General features: G+C 38.1%; 1 protein-coding gene across 1 annotated transcript in view; it reads left to right on the top strand.

Annotated features, from left to right (window-relative positions):
- CTNND2 (catenin delta 2) overlaps window positions 1–14,390 on the top strand; it is a 522,107-nt gene that overhangs the window by 422,947 nt on the left and 84,770 nt on the right. The window contains exons 12-13 of the mRNA XM_041475907.1: window positions 4,205–4,322; window positions 7,319–7,504. Coding sequence (XP_041331841.1) covers window positions 4,205–4,322; window positions 7,319–7,504 — 304 coding nt within the window. The remainder of the gene's footprint in view (window positions 1–4,204; window positions 4,323–7,318; window positions 7,505–14,390) is intronic.

The raw sequence follows: 14,390 nt of genomic DNA, 5'->3' as shown, positions 1-14,390 counted from the left end.
GGTGATGATATGATAGTTGGCACATTTTCACATGAAACGGAAGCGGTATTATTTTAGTTCTCTTTCCATTCCTAAGAAATTAGCAAAGTCAATCTGCCGTTTGTTCAGAAGAGCAGTTTGATGAGCCATGGCTCTGAGGTCCTGCTCTGATTGTCTGTTCCTCTCATGAGAAATAGCTGTTTACATTAGCAGGGTTTTAGAGGTCTAACGGGAACCATCTGACTAAACTGAGAGTTATTTTTCAGCTCTCTGTATTCTTGGTATTCCTGAGTGACTGGATTCTATTTGAAATTCCTTTCACTGGTTTATGGCAGGCTGAAGGACTCCTCGCCCCGTTAGATTCAAAATGACAGCCTATGGCTCACATATACCATGAGCAGAATTTACACAAAGAATCAAAGTATACAGGGTGATCAAGCTGGGCTGCATTTAGAATGGAGAAGTATTTTTTACCTGAAAACTTGTGCATCGTATCTCCACATCCTGTAAGACATCCAGAAAACATTGTTTCACCTGTTTGAAAAATGACAGTGGAAAATTATGCACTGACTTAGTGGGACATCTTACCAACAGTAGATACTACTAATGTTCCAATTTAACATCTGCACAGTGACCTGTAAACTCACAAATGACAAATCATGTCTTATTCCCTGTCACACTGGCAGCTACAGCATGTCCAAGTTCACAATGAGAAATAAAATTAAGACAACAGTGTGTTTTCTTTGACTGCTTATGTAATCTGGAACTTGTTTCTCTTTTGAAGAACTACATAGCCTGAACATGGTGATATTAGACACCCTCTGTGAATGATCTCAGTTAAATCAGAGTGATTACTTCAGTAGAGGTGACATGAGACTAGCTAGATATCGGGATGTATTTCTTTTGAAATAATCAACTAATTATTTCTGCCAAAATGCCGATGCTAGGTTTGGATTTGTGTTGTTTTTTAGCTGTTGCCTGTGTAAATAAATGCACCATATCTCAGTGAGGGCTGTGGTAGCTATGAGCCAGTGCAGAAAGTAAACAGTGACTTTTGTAAGAAAAGGAAAGTCATGGGAGTTCAGAATATCCATCTCTTGATTACAGGAGCAACTGGAGCATAATGGGGAAGGCTGATAAACAGAAGAACCAAACTTGACAGCTCCTCCATACAGAGCCAGGAAATGCATTGTCTGTGCAAGATGTGCCCCTGGTGTGTCTGTATTGCTTTGTGCAAAGGTCTCATATTCTTTGTATGCTGGAAGTGAATGAGGCAGATAGCTCGCAGCTCAGGGACTATAAGGTTGTCTACATTGCTGTCTTGGTGAGGAGTTTCTGGTGAACTTGGAGAGGAACTGAGAGGCTGACAGTCTCTGCAGGCTCTGGACAGTCAAGGTGACGTGCAGTTGGCTGTGATAAGAGAGAAGGAAAAATCACCTCAGTTAGAAGATCAGGGAGACTATATCTCTCCATTTCTAGTGGTGTCTAAATCAGTCTATTTTGAAAGCTTGGACTCAGTATAAAAAAGTATATAAAGTATATAAAAAGCTCAGTATATAAAGAAGCTTGGACACATTATTCTAGTACAGACTTGATCTATCTCTATTTAAAAGGATTCAGGAATATTTCAGCTTTTTTCTTCCTAGTGGTGCAAAGAAAGGCGCAAAGCCGTGCTGAGAACTCTTCCTCAGCATCCTCCTACTATAATTGGTGCAGTTGCTCTTCTAGGGCTGGATACAACTTTCTTTCTTCATCATAAAGTCATAGGATCATAAAATGGTTTAGGTTGGAAGGCATCTTAAAGACCTTAAAGACTATTGAATTCTAACACCTACCATGGACAGCAACATCTTCCACTAGACCAGATTGCTCAAAGCCGCATCCAGCCTGGCCTTGAACACTAGCAGGGAATGGGACATCCACAACTTCTATGGGTAACCTGTACCAGTGCCTCAATGCCCTCTCTCCATCCATAATTATTTACCTACCATTATCTTTATCTGCCCAGAGGGTAAGAGAATGAAATTTCAGAAAGAAGTCAAATAATCCTTCTTGTCCTCACTTATACCCTACAATGAGCTTGTCCAGTCCATGATTCTACTTTCCTACATGTGCTGCCCTTTCAGAATATCAGTGGAGCTCTTGCCTTTAAAAGAGGGTGGTCTAATGTACTGTAGGTGGAGTCCCCAGCCCTGCAAATATAGGGCACAGGCACTGTTTGGGGAAAACCATGCTCTATATTTTTACCTTCTTATTTGTGCCGCACAAAGGTAAGTCAGAAGTTTCTATCACTTCTAAGGGAGAGAGTGTTTCCAATTGATGTTGTTCAGACCCTACTTCCTAGATTACAGATTAAAGTTTCCCCATCAACTGGAGGAAAACTCCTCACCTGCTGATCTTATAGCAGCAGAGAGATAGAGGAAGGAGGCATTGGAGTTCAGGGACCAGAGGAACCAGACAACACAAAATTTGCAAGCTGCTATGAAGGGCAGGCTTCTGATGTGTAATGTGGCAAAAAATGAGGGGTTTCAAGGAGAGTGAATTTGTTTGCTAGAGAGATACAGGAATTCATTCCAGTGCTCCAGGACTATATGTTTTCTGTCAAACTGTCTGCTGAGGTGAAGGGAACAGTATTGAATTAATTGGGCCAGTTTGTGTGTGGGAGAGCAGCACAAATTAGGACTGTGTGGGGAGGCAAGTGTAGATGGTATGTCATATATGTTTAGGGGGCAGAGTCAATTAGGAGCCTGCACTGTAACTGGGGAATTGTCCAGTTATAAGACTTTTGGTTGCTTTGGGGAAATGAAAATGCTTTTTTCTTTTTTTTTTTTTTTTTTTTTTTTTTTTTTTTTTTTTTTTTTTTTTTTTTTTTAATAAGGGGGAGGGAAAAAGAAAAAGTTTTTTTTTTTTTTTTTTTTTTTTTTTTTTTTTTTTTTTTTTTTTTTTTTTTTTTTTTTGGATAATAAGGAGGCAGAACAGGATGAAGTAGATAGAGCAGAAAAAGAATTGAAAGGAAACTTAGCCCACTCATCTTCCTCCATCTGAAATTCTTTCCCCCTTCCCAGGATTCCTGTGCGTTTTCTACCTTGAATGCAAAGGTCATTGAAAATGGGATAAAAGATAGAAAGTGCCTTGCCTTCTTCCCAAATTCAAGGGCCAATGTCCTCCCTTCCATTTCCACACATTAGCATTAACTACATAGGTCTGGTGTGTGTGCTTTTTATGTTCTTTCTTTGTATAAACTTTAGTAGTGGGTTGAGAAGAGCCGCATCAGCAAAGGGTTATCTTTCCCTGTTGAAGGAGACTCTGGAAAGTTTTATCCCATTCTTGAGATTGCTAATTCACCCATTTCCAAATCAAACCTGCTGTGCAAATTTGCATGCAGTTTTTCTCTGGGAGACTTGATGTTAGCAAATATAGATTCTGTTTGTAGATGCTCATTCATACATATTTGTTTCTTTGTGTCTCAGTACTTTGAGTTTTATGACACAATATGTTATGCAGTGAATTTTGTTTTAATTGGATTTGTATAAATGTATTCAGAAGGCCATGTGGCCCCATCTAAGGAATACAAGAATTACAATATTACAATAAGGAACACAAGAATTACAAATATTACATTTTTTTATTATTATTGTTATTATTACTATTATTATCTGAGGCCTTAAGTTTTGCTATGTAAGATAAACTACATAAAGAGAAGATTGAGGCATTAATGTTCTCTCAAAATGAAAGAGAAAAGGAAACACTCATGTAAAATGAGAAGCGAGCAACAGCAGGTGTTTTATATTATGCTCTGATAATATTTTTCTCTCAGGTTAAGAACTCTAACTACTGGGCTCTTCAATTCCTAGGAGATGTATTTGGCAAAACCTCTAGACTTTTTAAATCCTGATTTATATGTATATATGCATATTTTAAAAAGAAGGGAAGGAGGGAGGGAGGGAGGGAGGGAGGAAGGGGCCATGAGTCTCCCCATGCAGGTGGGCGCATGCTGCTTGGCCACTCAGCCCCATCCTGTGGAGGACCCGATGTCTTCCATTTGTTCCCCTCTGCGTTACATTTCCTGAGCTCATTCACAGCTGTCTCCATTATTCACAGCTCTGAACTGATGAGAGGAAGAAAGAAAATGTGTGTTTTATCTGTATGTGAACTGTGAGAAGGTTGCAGGCGGGGCAGTGGGCAGAGAGCCGTGGAGATAGTGACCCTTGCTGTTGCCTTGCAGGAATGTCAGCTCTGCTGGAGAGGAGGCCCGCAGAAGAATGAGGGAGTGTGATGGCCTGACAGATGCATTGCTGTATGTGATCCAGTCTGCTCTGGGGAGCAGTGAAATTGATAGTAAGGTTTGTCGTCTTTGTCTTTTCAGCAGCAAATACAGGTATTCAGGGCACATGGGGACTATAAAGAGACAATATTTTCATGATACTCTTTTTTAAATGCATTGTGAGGAATGTCTTAGCAAAGCATAATTTAGCCCATCTTTTCCTTCTTTTTTTTTTTTTTTTTTTTTTTTCTGCTGAGCTGTTTATTTTCATGTGCTAAGCATTGTATTTGTACCTGTGTAGTATGCACAGGTAAGCATGTCTTCCTCTCTATTGAATTATTGAAGTAGAAAATATGATACTGGTTTAAGAAGAGCAAATATATCATATTCCATGTAAAGTTCCTTACATTGTTCTGCCAGTTTTACCTTAAAATTGATTTTTAGTACCCAGTATGAGAGCTAATGAGAGTGAGGTAGGCTTAGAAGGAAAACAAGCAAAAAAAAAAATTGGGCAATTAATAGGCAGTTTTGTAGTAAAACAAACATTATTTCTTCTTTGAAGAGGATCAATGAATGCTTTCAATAACAACCGTGTTAAGATGCCTCATTATGTCAACTTTACTTCTCTTAAAATGCTAGGATATGAACAAGCTTCTCCAGAGGTGAAAGGCACTCCCTAATTAAAAAGACTCCAAGCATTTACAAATTGAAGATTTGTAATGCATTAAAGTATTCCAGAGAAGAAGAAAAAGGCCAGTTTCTTTTGCTTTCAGTATATGGTGCTAAATTAATTACAGCTGCTGCTCTAGGGCACCTTGGTCCATTTGCAAGCCCTTAGGAATCGCAGGAGAGCAGCCTTTTATGCAGCAAGGTTTTAAAGCCCACTGGGCTTGTATTTCCAAATAATATTTCACAGAGTTGTCTGTGGACCCCCATGGGTTTATAGATTTGAGAGGAATAATCTCCAGGAGTCTCTGGCTACTGTCTGAATCAAATGGAGGAAATTTGCCTGTGAATTCAGGGGACAGGGAGAGGAATTAAGAGAGGTTCATAGCATGAGGTGCTGGGCTAGCAGCAGGTTTGTTTTTTTTTTAAGAAAAGAAAACACCCAAAAAAATCTCACAACCCATTACCCTGTAATCAATTTTCCATTAATAGAAGTTTAGTAGAGGGATGCTCAAAGGACACCAACCCACAAGGCAGGCACAACAGCTGGCAGCAAGGTTTGGGGCAAAGTTGGCTGTTGCCAGCCCCCACTACCCTGCCCAGACACTTCCTGCAGAACAGCCCCCAAACACAGGGATGTTTTTAACTTCATTAGCTAGAGTAGCTTAAAAGTAGCTAGAGTAGAAAAACTAGTGAGCTTGTACTTAGCTCCCTTATGATGAAACTGAAAACAGAATAAGGAATTCAAGGATCCTTGAAAGTCAAGGAGGAGTGAAGTCTGTCCAGCTGTGTGGATAGAACCAGCTTTCTTGGCTTGTACGAGTTCATCTGAATAGAGAAGGTGTTGATTGCATTTGAGCCTTGGAAGTTTGCTTCTCAGTTTTTAGTTTAAGGTAACATTGTCCTCGTGATGGTTTAGCTTATGTTTTCCACAAAATGAGAATTTTAAATGCAAAACCTATGATTTATTAAAAGAAAAATTAAAATTTAGTATTCTAATCAACAAATGCAAAGCTTCAACTTCAGCATACCATATCAAACGTGAATAAAATTCTTGTTAAAAAAAACGAAGAGGTAGCAAACTTTGAAAAATTATTATGGTCACTGTAATGTTTGCAAAGCTTTCAGATATGAAAGGTGCACTTAGAACACTTTCTAGACACACAGATGCATACATATTTCTACATGTGTTTATATATTTGGCAGAAATTTCAAATCAGTACAAGTGTATTGCGAAATTGAGACATTTCATCTAAGTTAAAAAACAGATATATAAGTATGCTTGTATAGATGAATCTGAATTAGATGTCACCTCTGGAGCTTCTTGTCATCACAAAAAAGGTGTGCTGATTGCACGCCTGGCAGAAGCTCATGCCATACATGAAAGGAAACAAAGCCCCATCTGTTTGCCTCACTGGTGAATATGGCAGAATATGGTAGAGCTGAAAGCTATTCCATTCTGGGTTAATGGAGCAGAAGAGCTGGGATGTAGTGGCTGTTGATTTTTATCTCCATCCAGCATTAGGAACAGTTGAAATAAATATAAATAGATAGAAAATGGCTTTTTTAACCACGCTTTCCTTGTGTGCAGAAAACTAAGCTCATATCCTTGTTATTAGGGATAATCAAACCAAATTGAACCAACTAAATGAGTAGGTTTCATGTCTAAACTGAACTTCTTTTCAACTTGGAGAAATTAGGTTGAATTACTAGTGAGTTTTCTGGGTCTCATCCATTTATGGATTCCTGCTTGCATCTTCTACAGAAGGCACAACCTATTAGAGGGATAAATGGATGAAAGGGAAAGGCTACATACAAGGTATCTGTTTGCAGCCTAGCTAGAAGCAGTAAAAGCAGCAAGACAGATTTCTAGTCCTACTTCTGGGACTGGAGAAACATCATCTGTTCATGCTACAGGTACTTGTGAAATGGAACTAAAATCCCAATTTTAGGGCAATTTACATAGAATTTTTGCCAGAAAAAAAGGTTATTTCTGGTTTTCAAACGACAAAACCCAGGATCTATTGCCACTTTCTATTTGTAGCGTTTTCTATTCACTGAGGTGGGAGTTTTCTGATATTCAGAGTCTTCAGGTTCTATTGATCACGTTTTACTTCAACATCTGTTTCACATGGGGCTCCAGTGTGAAATTCAGAACAACAATAAAAAAAACTCCCACAAAAGTATTGTCCAGACTACTGATTAGTTACCATAAAAATTTCTGAATCTCTTAACCTGTGATTAACTGGGGAGCACTCAGAAATGTGCACATAAGAATTGTGGTGGGAAAATGCACATGCAAATATAGATGACATTCCTTCTGCTTCATATTCAAGAGTGAGCAAGGGGAGGATTTTAAATTTTTTCTGGTTTTGTTTTCTGTATTTTTCTTTTTGTCATACCTTTCAGACCGTTGAAAACTGTGTGTGCATTTTGAGGAACCTCTCATACAGGCTAGCTGCAGAAACATCTCAGGGACAGCAGATGGGAACAGATGAACTTGATGGATTACTCTGTGGTGATGCCAATGGAAAAGATGCAGAGAGTTCAGGGTGCTGGGGAAAGAAGAAGAAGAAAAAGAAATCACAAGATCAGGTAATGAAAGTTATTTGCAGCTGTGTTGTGAGTAGTTGAAGTGCCCATCATTTAAAATATAAATAATTAATGCACTGTATTAGAAATTAAATGCATGATGCATAATATACTAAACTGTTGTCCTTGTTAATTAGCTGAGAGCTTAAAGTAGAATATGGCTCTGGAGTAATAAAATATGTTTGCTTGAGAAATTGTACATTATGTGGTGCACCTGGAAACTGTAGTCATGGGTACACTGTGAATTCCATAAATACTGTAAAATGCTCTTTGAAAGGAAGCCATTTCTAATGAAAAGTGTAATCTGCATATACTTTACACTGTACTTCCACAGAGCCACGTGTGTGTAGAAAGGCTTTAATGCAAGCAAACATCAGGTTTGTATATATACACTCACCTCCTTCAAAGTTAGTCTTGTACCATGCCTCTACATATTGAGAGAAAACTGTACAGGACTGAATCGAGTAATATGAGTAAATGTTAAAAAACCATTCATATTTTGATATATTTGATGTTGTTTCCAAAGAAAAATTGAAAAGCAAAGTCTTGATTGCTTCCTCAAGTTATTTGACAGGTTATAATTTTGGGTGGGTTGATTTTTAAAGTGTATTTTTCTCCTTTTTTATCCCATCAAGAACTTATAATTTTGGGAATACTGACAATTATATTGCAGAGAAAGAAACTGTTGTATCTGTACACACAGCAAATGGCAGTAAGAATGGCTACTGATTTATGGGCTTTTTCAGACAGCCTGTGCTGACAGTAAGTTTTCCACCTCTTCCTACACTTACTCACTTACCTTTTTGCATTGTAGTTTATTTCTATCTCAGATTCCTCAAGGAAAATATTTATTTGAGTATGCAATTAAGTGCACAGGGTAATAAATTATGTCAACCAGTACTGAAATATTCCTGAGTTCCTAAAGCCAAATGGTGTTGATGTGGAAAGGTTCTAGCAACATTACTAAGCTAAAACTTGGATACTGAAAAATTCAGCACTCATTACTAGTAAGACTTTATTTTCACCTACTCTTGTGGTTAAACACCATGTCATCAGATAACTTGAATTTATTATGGCCTTTTGTTGGGATTCCTGTGTTAGGCTACAGTGAGATTAGAAGTGTCAAAGCAAACTAATTTTACCCCGTGAAGCAGTAATCATCCCTGTTACTGAATTAACAGTTCTCACACACTGTGCTTGCAGTTATTCAAAGTGCAGGAGCAAAAAATAGCGTGTCTGGGTCTGAATGCGTCACACTGCAGCTTGGCTTGCTCTTTGATGCTCTGTTTACTAACACATGCACACACACTCACTATCTAAAGGCTTTTTTAAGTCTTCCTCTTCTATTTCTTCTGTGACTTTTGGATCTCACAGTCATACTTTTAACTCTGTACTGTTGACTCTTTCAGTATTCCCACAGGGTCTCTCTGTACTGTAATGGTTCCCTTAAAAATATTTTTTTGCTCCTCCAGGCCAAAGAGCTGAGCTCTTTTGGCCGATTGCCTTTACAATGTGCATGCTTTTGCCTGCTCTTAGATATTTTTTGTCTTTTCCTATGAGTGCTCATTATCAGCACATTGCGTGGTAAAGGTCTCTTCAGAGCTCTTAGTGTTGGCCTCATGGAAGAGTTTTATATAATTTTTAAAATCCAAAGAATAATAAAAGTACACGCATATTTTCAGGTTTATGATCACTAGGCTTTTCTGCGGCAAGGACATAAATTTACGCTTTCCAGAACTGATTCTGTTGTGCATAGCACTGCTTTGTATTACCAGTATTAGAAACATTTTTCTAATAGGTTTTCTTCTTTCAGCTAATTTCCTTTAAATCCAGATCTCCTACTTCATCTTGCCATATTAAAGGTCTCACATGTGGATATTATTCAGGTCAGGAATTTTAAGGGGGCCTTGTAAGCCTTCTGCAGGTTATTTTCACCCCATAATCCTTGACTGTTGTTGAACATTCCAAATGATTTGAAGTATATTATCAAGTTCATATATTATCAAGTTAACCAGACTGCCACTAAAAATAATAGCAGCAAGATCACTGTGCCAGAAACAGCTCTCCCAACTTACCCTCAAAAATGGAAAAGAAAAACAATATTTTTCATGTAACCACATTTATATTAATAGCATAAAATAACTCAAACTGTGATAAGGGTAAATGTAACTTTTTTGTCCATTTATTTTGCAAAAATAAGTACAGAAGTATGTTCAGAGGTGCTTGTCCAGTGTGGACACAATTGTCAATTGTGTAAAAAGACCTGTTCTTTCTGCTTCTTTGTCTTTGTGGTTCCTTTAATACTTCAGTGTTTTATCTTTTCAGGCAAAGCCCAGGGCACAGGCTCATCTCTGTCAGTTGTGACACCTCAGTACAGGGGAGTCGTATCCAGTCTATGGTTGCTACATTTTACATCCCCAGAAGATGTATTCAGGGTATAGGTTTTTTCCTTTTTTTGGCAGCCCATGGGGTTTTTGAAAAACAAAATTGCTGTTTCAGTCCTTCTCAGAATATAAGATATACAAAAGAGTGTGGAGGAAAATTGTTCAGATTTTAGTGAATGCAGTTTTGAAATTTTCCTATCACACTATCGCTGTAACTTAGTTTCTTCATTTTTATGTGAATTTTCTTGAACTCAATTTGTGCATTTATGAGGTAGTCTTTAATTTTTGGATAAAAGTATTAGTAAAAAAATAATAGCAAAACTATTGTAATTGCAAAAGAAAAACAGCTGTATCATTTTAGACAAAGAATGTGAATGAAAATGCAGTTTTCTGTATTTAAAAAAAAATCCCTCACAGAGCAGGGGAGTTTGTTTCTTAAGCCATAAAACAGGAGAAGCTTGATATTAAAGTCACTTTCTCATGGTTTTCTCTACAATGAAAGTACAAGTTAATTTCTTTGTTTTATGATTTACGGAGCAAGTATCCCAGTTTTTCTGTCATGTTTCAGGTGTAGTCACATGTAAATTACTTGAAGGAAAGAACATAATTGTGTGGTAGTATAAAATTTGGCTTCTTTTAAAGGCCTTTCAAGAACAAACTGGAATTTATTTTTTATTGATGACATTAGTTGTATGTCAGTTATCTACAATGGCAACTCCTGTACATCTTGGAATCAAGTAAGAGATGTGTCTTTGTTCAGATCATAGGTCTAATGACACCTTTCAAATTACTTTACTTAAGGAGTTCCCTTAGGATCACAGGAAACAAGTGTCCTCTACATTTCAGAATAAAGGTGGGTGGTGTTGAAAGAGCCCACAATCATTTTATCAGAGCTGAGAGAGGTTCCTGAGGCATCTGAGGCATCTGCTGTGTTGCACAAATTAAATTTTAGAAGAGGCCCAAACCTTCTGAAGGTTTGTGATAAAATCTAGGTATAGCACTGGTTTTATCACAACACAGAAAGCAAAACACTGAAAGCAAGTGAAACTCACTTGGCTTGTGTCTCAAACCTCTAGGACTGTAATTCTCTGCTGTTTTGTTAGTTTTTCTCTGCTGCTTACCTGTGATCAGCTGGTACTGAGCCCTCACCTCAATAAGCCCTCCAGCCTCAGACCCCTTCATCTCTGACTAGGACCTTGTAGACATCAACCTCTCTGCCTTGTATTGTGTCACTCTTAAATGGAAACTGATTCTTGCACTGCTGAAAATGCTTTTCATGCAGCTGGCATGCTCACTGCTGCCAACAGGTTTATTCTTTGAGCTGTATGAGAAACGAGGATTGTGACAAAAAGCAGTTAGGGCAAATCAGGTGTATGGTCCAACTTCAGTAAAAAAAAAAACCATGAGGGAGTTATCATTAATCCTTATTTATTTCTTGTTACACAGCCCATTATGTATACATGTGGAGCAATTTCTTTTCCTTTCTTCTCTAAGAGAAACAAGATGACTTCTTGGCTTCATGCTCATCTCGAGTTCCCCATCTGTGATCATTCTTGTCAAACCAGAATCTAGCCCAAAGTCTGTTTTTTGATTGGAAGTGACACTTCTCAAATGAGCCTGACCTTCTTTTTCACCTTCTGTCAGGAGCCTTAAGCTATAACAGCAACATTTCAAGTTATATATCATTAAGAATTGACTAGCACACCTCTTTAGCATGCTTGCTAAATGGCCTATAAATTCTTCTATCTGTGTGAAGTAGAAGGTTTAGGGCAATAATATTTCAAAAAGCATAAAAAATAAACCTGCCAGATACGTCTTTTCATGTGGTGAGACCACAATTTTAGCAAGTATGCTTCATACGCTACCAAGCCATACCAAGCTAATAAGCCCAGAAACAGAGAAATGGTGACAGGTCCTGGGTTTAACCAATAATGTGAACTGTGATTAGGGATGAAAGGCTCTGTTGCCAATACATTCTTGCTCAGAAGGAGTATTATTTCCACTTACTGCTTCATCATCTTGCACAAGGTGGTGATGTCAAATGTTGAGTAGCAAGAATCAACTGTCTTGAGCGATTCCTTACAGAGCATTTTGAAAACCATTTCTGCTTTCTTGCTTGCCTAGATACTCTGTGAGCTTCTCAGTGTCATGTTTGGCCAATTTGTTTTCAAAGTCAAAACTGCAGGGTTATTAAATATAATTTGTATTTGTCACTTGGTGGAACATGCTGCAAAGCCAATTAGATTCAGCTTTCTGTGGAGAGGAGAAGGGCATGCAGCTTTAACTCCATCCCCTTTCATTTGGGAAGGGTCTGTTTTTAAGCAAAGAGAAAATGTACAAACTGAATTAATATTTTTTTCTTAGCTAATATTAAGCATAATATTAAAAGGTTTAATAAAGGCATTGACAATTATTTTAAGAGTGTAATGTACAATGTAAAGTACAATTTAGATTTATTAATATCTGAATTAATTATAATGAGTCAGTGCACTGAAATGTTTTGAAAGCATTTTAAACACCTTTCCTATAATTGTAAATGTTGTTGCATCAAACTGGGAAGGGTACCTTTATTTATGTAATGAGCTCTGCTTTCTCCCACCATGCTCCTGTAGTCTCTGTATCAGTTAACACCTGCACTTATATTCACTACCTTTATTTAGGCCTGGATATCTAAACTGAAGTTTGACTTGATGTAAACAGTGGTATTCCTGCCTGCTTAGTGTCAGCTGCATGGATTCTAAATTAAACTCTGTGACTTGGTTGTATTTTTTGTTGCTGAATTTCTGATTTCTGCTCTTTTTTCAGCATTGGCCAATTCACCTCTTGGACAAAGCTGTCCAAAAGAGGTTATTGGATGACCTGTCTAGGGAGAGCTGGCAGAGACTGTCACAGCCACTAAGACGTGCAGGATGAGATATCAGTGTCTTCTTAGGGGGCCTGTTAATTTTAAAATCTTTGTCATTTCAGAAATGGTTTTAGTAAGCACTATGTAATTACTCATTTGAATTTTGTCACTGCTGCTTCAAAAAACATAGCTACAGTGTTATCATACTATCCCAAATGTCTGGGATCATTTGAGAGGGGTCTAGATGGTTTTAGACATTTCTGGGGTTTGTTTTAATTTCTTCCTGGATTTTTTTAGTAGTGGTATTTTGGAGAGGACGTATTCATATGTAATTGATTGAAATCAAACAGGTTTTGTTGTTATCACAGGAAAACCTGTAGTCATGTGATACCTATTTAAAAGCAAACCCCACCAATTTGAGGTTGTTAGTACAAACCCTAAAATCTACAGAGTATACTTCTTTTGCTGAGTTGAAGCCTTCCCAGGTATTTAGTACAATTGCACTATAAATATGGATTTACTTTCATTAAAATGAGAAAGGTGGTGGTAGATAATCTATTGTGCAGCACAGGAAAGCATCTCGATGAGTGATCTTCTTCTCCTCTCAAAGTTCCTTACAATTATGAAAATTAGGAAATTTTATTGGAGTACTCTTACTATCAGAAGTCTGTTTTTCTTACAAGATCTTGGTATTTGGCTTTTTATTTTTCTAGACTTTCATCCTTTTTTTGCACCAGTCTCAGGAAATGAGAGATTTGTATCTCACCCACGTAACAAGCAGTTTGTCAGCTTCAACCACAATATATGTGGGTAATTTCAGCTGAAGGAGGGAAGCCTGGAAGGAATATTTGTTTATGACTTTTTTTTTTCCTTAGTATAAGCTAGGAAGAGTAATTGCATGTTGTCCTCTTTTTTGGAGGCTCCTACTGCAGCCTAAGTCTCTTTCAAATAGACCTTCCTGATCATTTCTGATGGGCTGCAACAGTACAGTAACTCTTCCAGTAATTTACTGGGTAGAGGTGTTTACTGGGTTAAGATGCTACCTCTGCTCATCAATATTTAGCAATGCAAACTGCAAAGCAACTTCTGCCATGCCTTACTACTATTTTAGATACTGACTCTAATACCACTTGGGGAATTTTTTTTTTTTTTTTTTCTCAGGCAATTGATGTTTATGAAATACAAAATAAATGAATGAAGATCAGGCAAATCTCCTTTGCAACAGCTTCTTTGCCTACCCGGGTCAGATCTGTGTGCCCTGCAGCGGTTGGGCTGCACAGCTTCGGGCACTGGTCTCAGCTACACAAAAGACACCAGAAGCCCCTGAGCCCTACAGTGAAGAGGCTGCCACAGATGCAGCAGGTGTCGTGGTTTAACCCCAGTCAGCAGCCAAACCCACACAGCCCTCACCCAGTGGGGCGAGGGAGAAGAAGAGTGAAAGTGAGAAGACGTGTGGGTTGAGGTAGAAGCAGTTTAATGGGGAAAGCAAAAGCCCCACATACAAGCAAAGCAAAGGAAGGAATTCATTCACCACTTCCCATGGGCAGGCATAAACACTTCCCATCTTCAGCCATCCCCAGGAAAGCAGAGCTCCATAATGCATAACAGTGATTTGGGTAAATAAACCCATCCCTCCGAATGTCCTCCCTTCCTTCTTCTT

This window comes from Pyrgilauda ruficollis, unplaced genomic scaffold (genome assembly GCF_017590135.1).
Source record: "Pyrgilauda ruficollis isolate IOZ18807 unplaced genomic scaffold, ASM1759013v1 scaffold37, whole genome shotgun sequence".
Lineage (NCBI taxonomy): Eukaryota > Metazoa > Chordata > Aves > Passeriformes > Passeridae > Pyrgilauda > Pyrgilauda ruficollis.
This window is presented reverse-complemented; position numbering and strand designations above follow the sequence as displayed.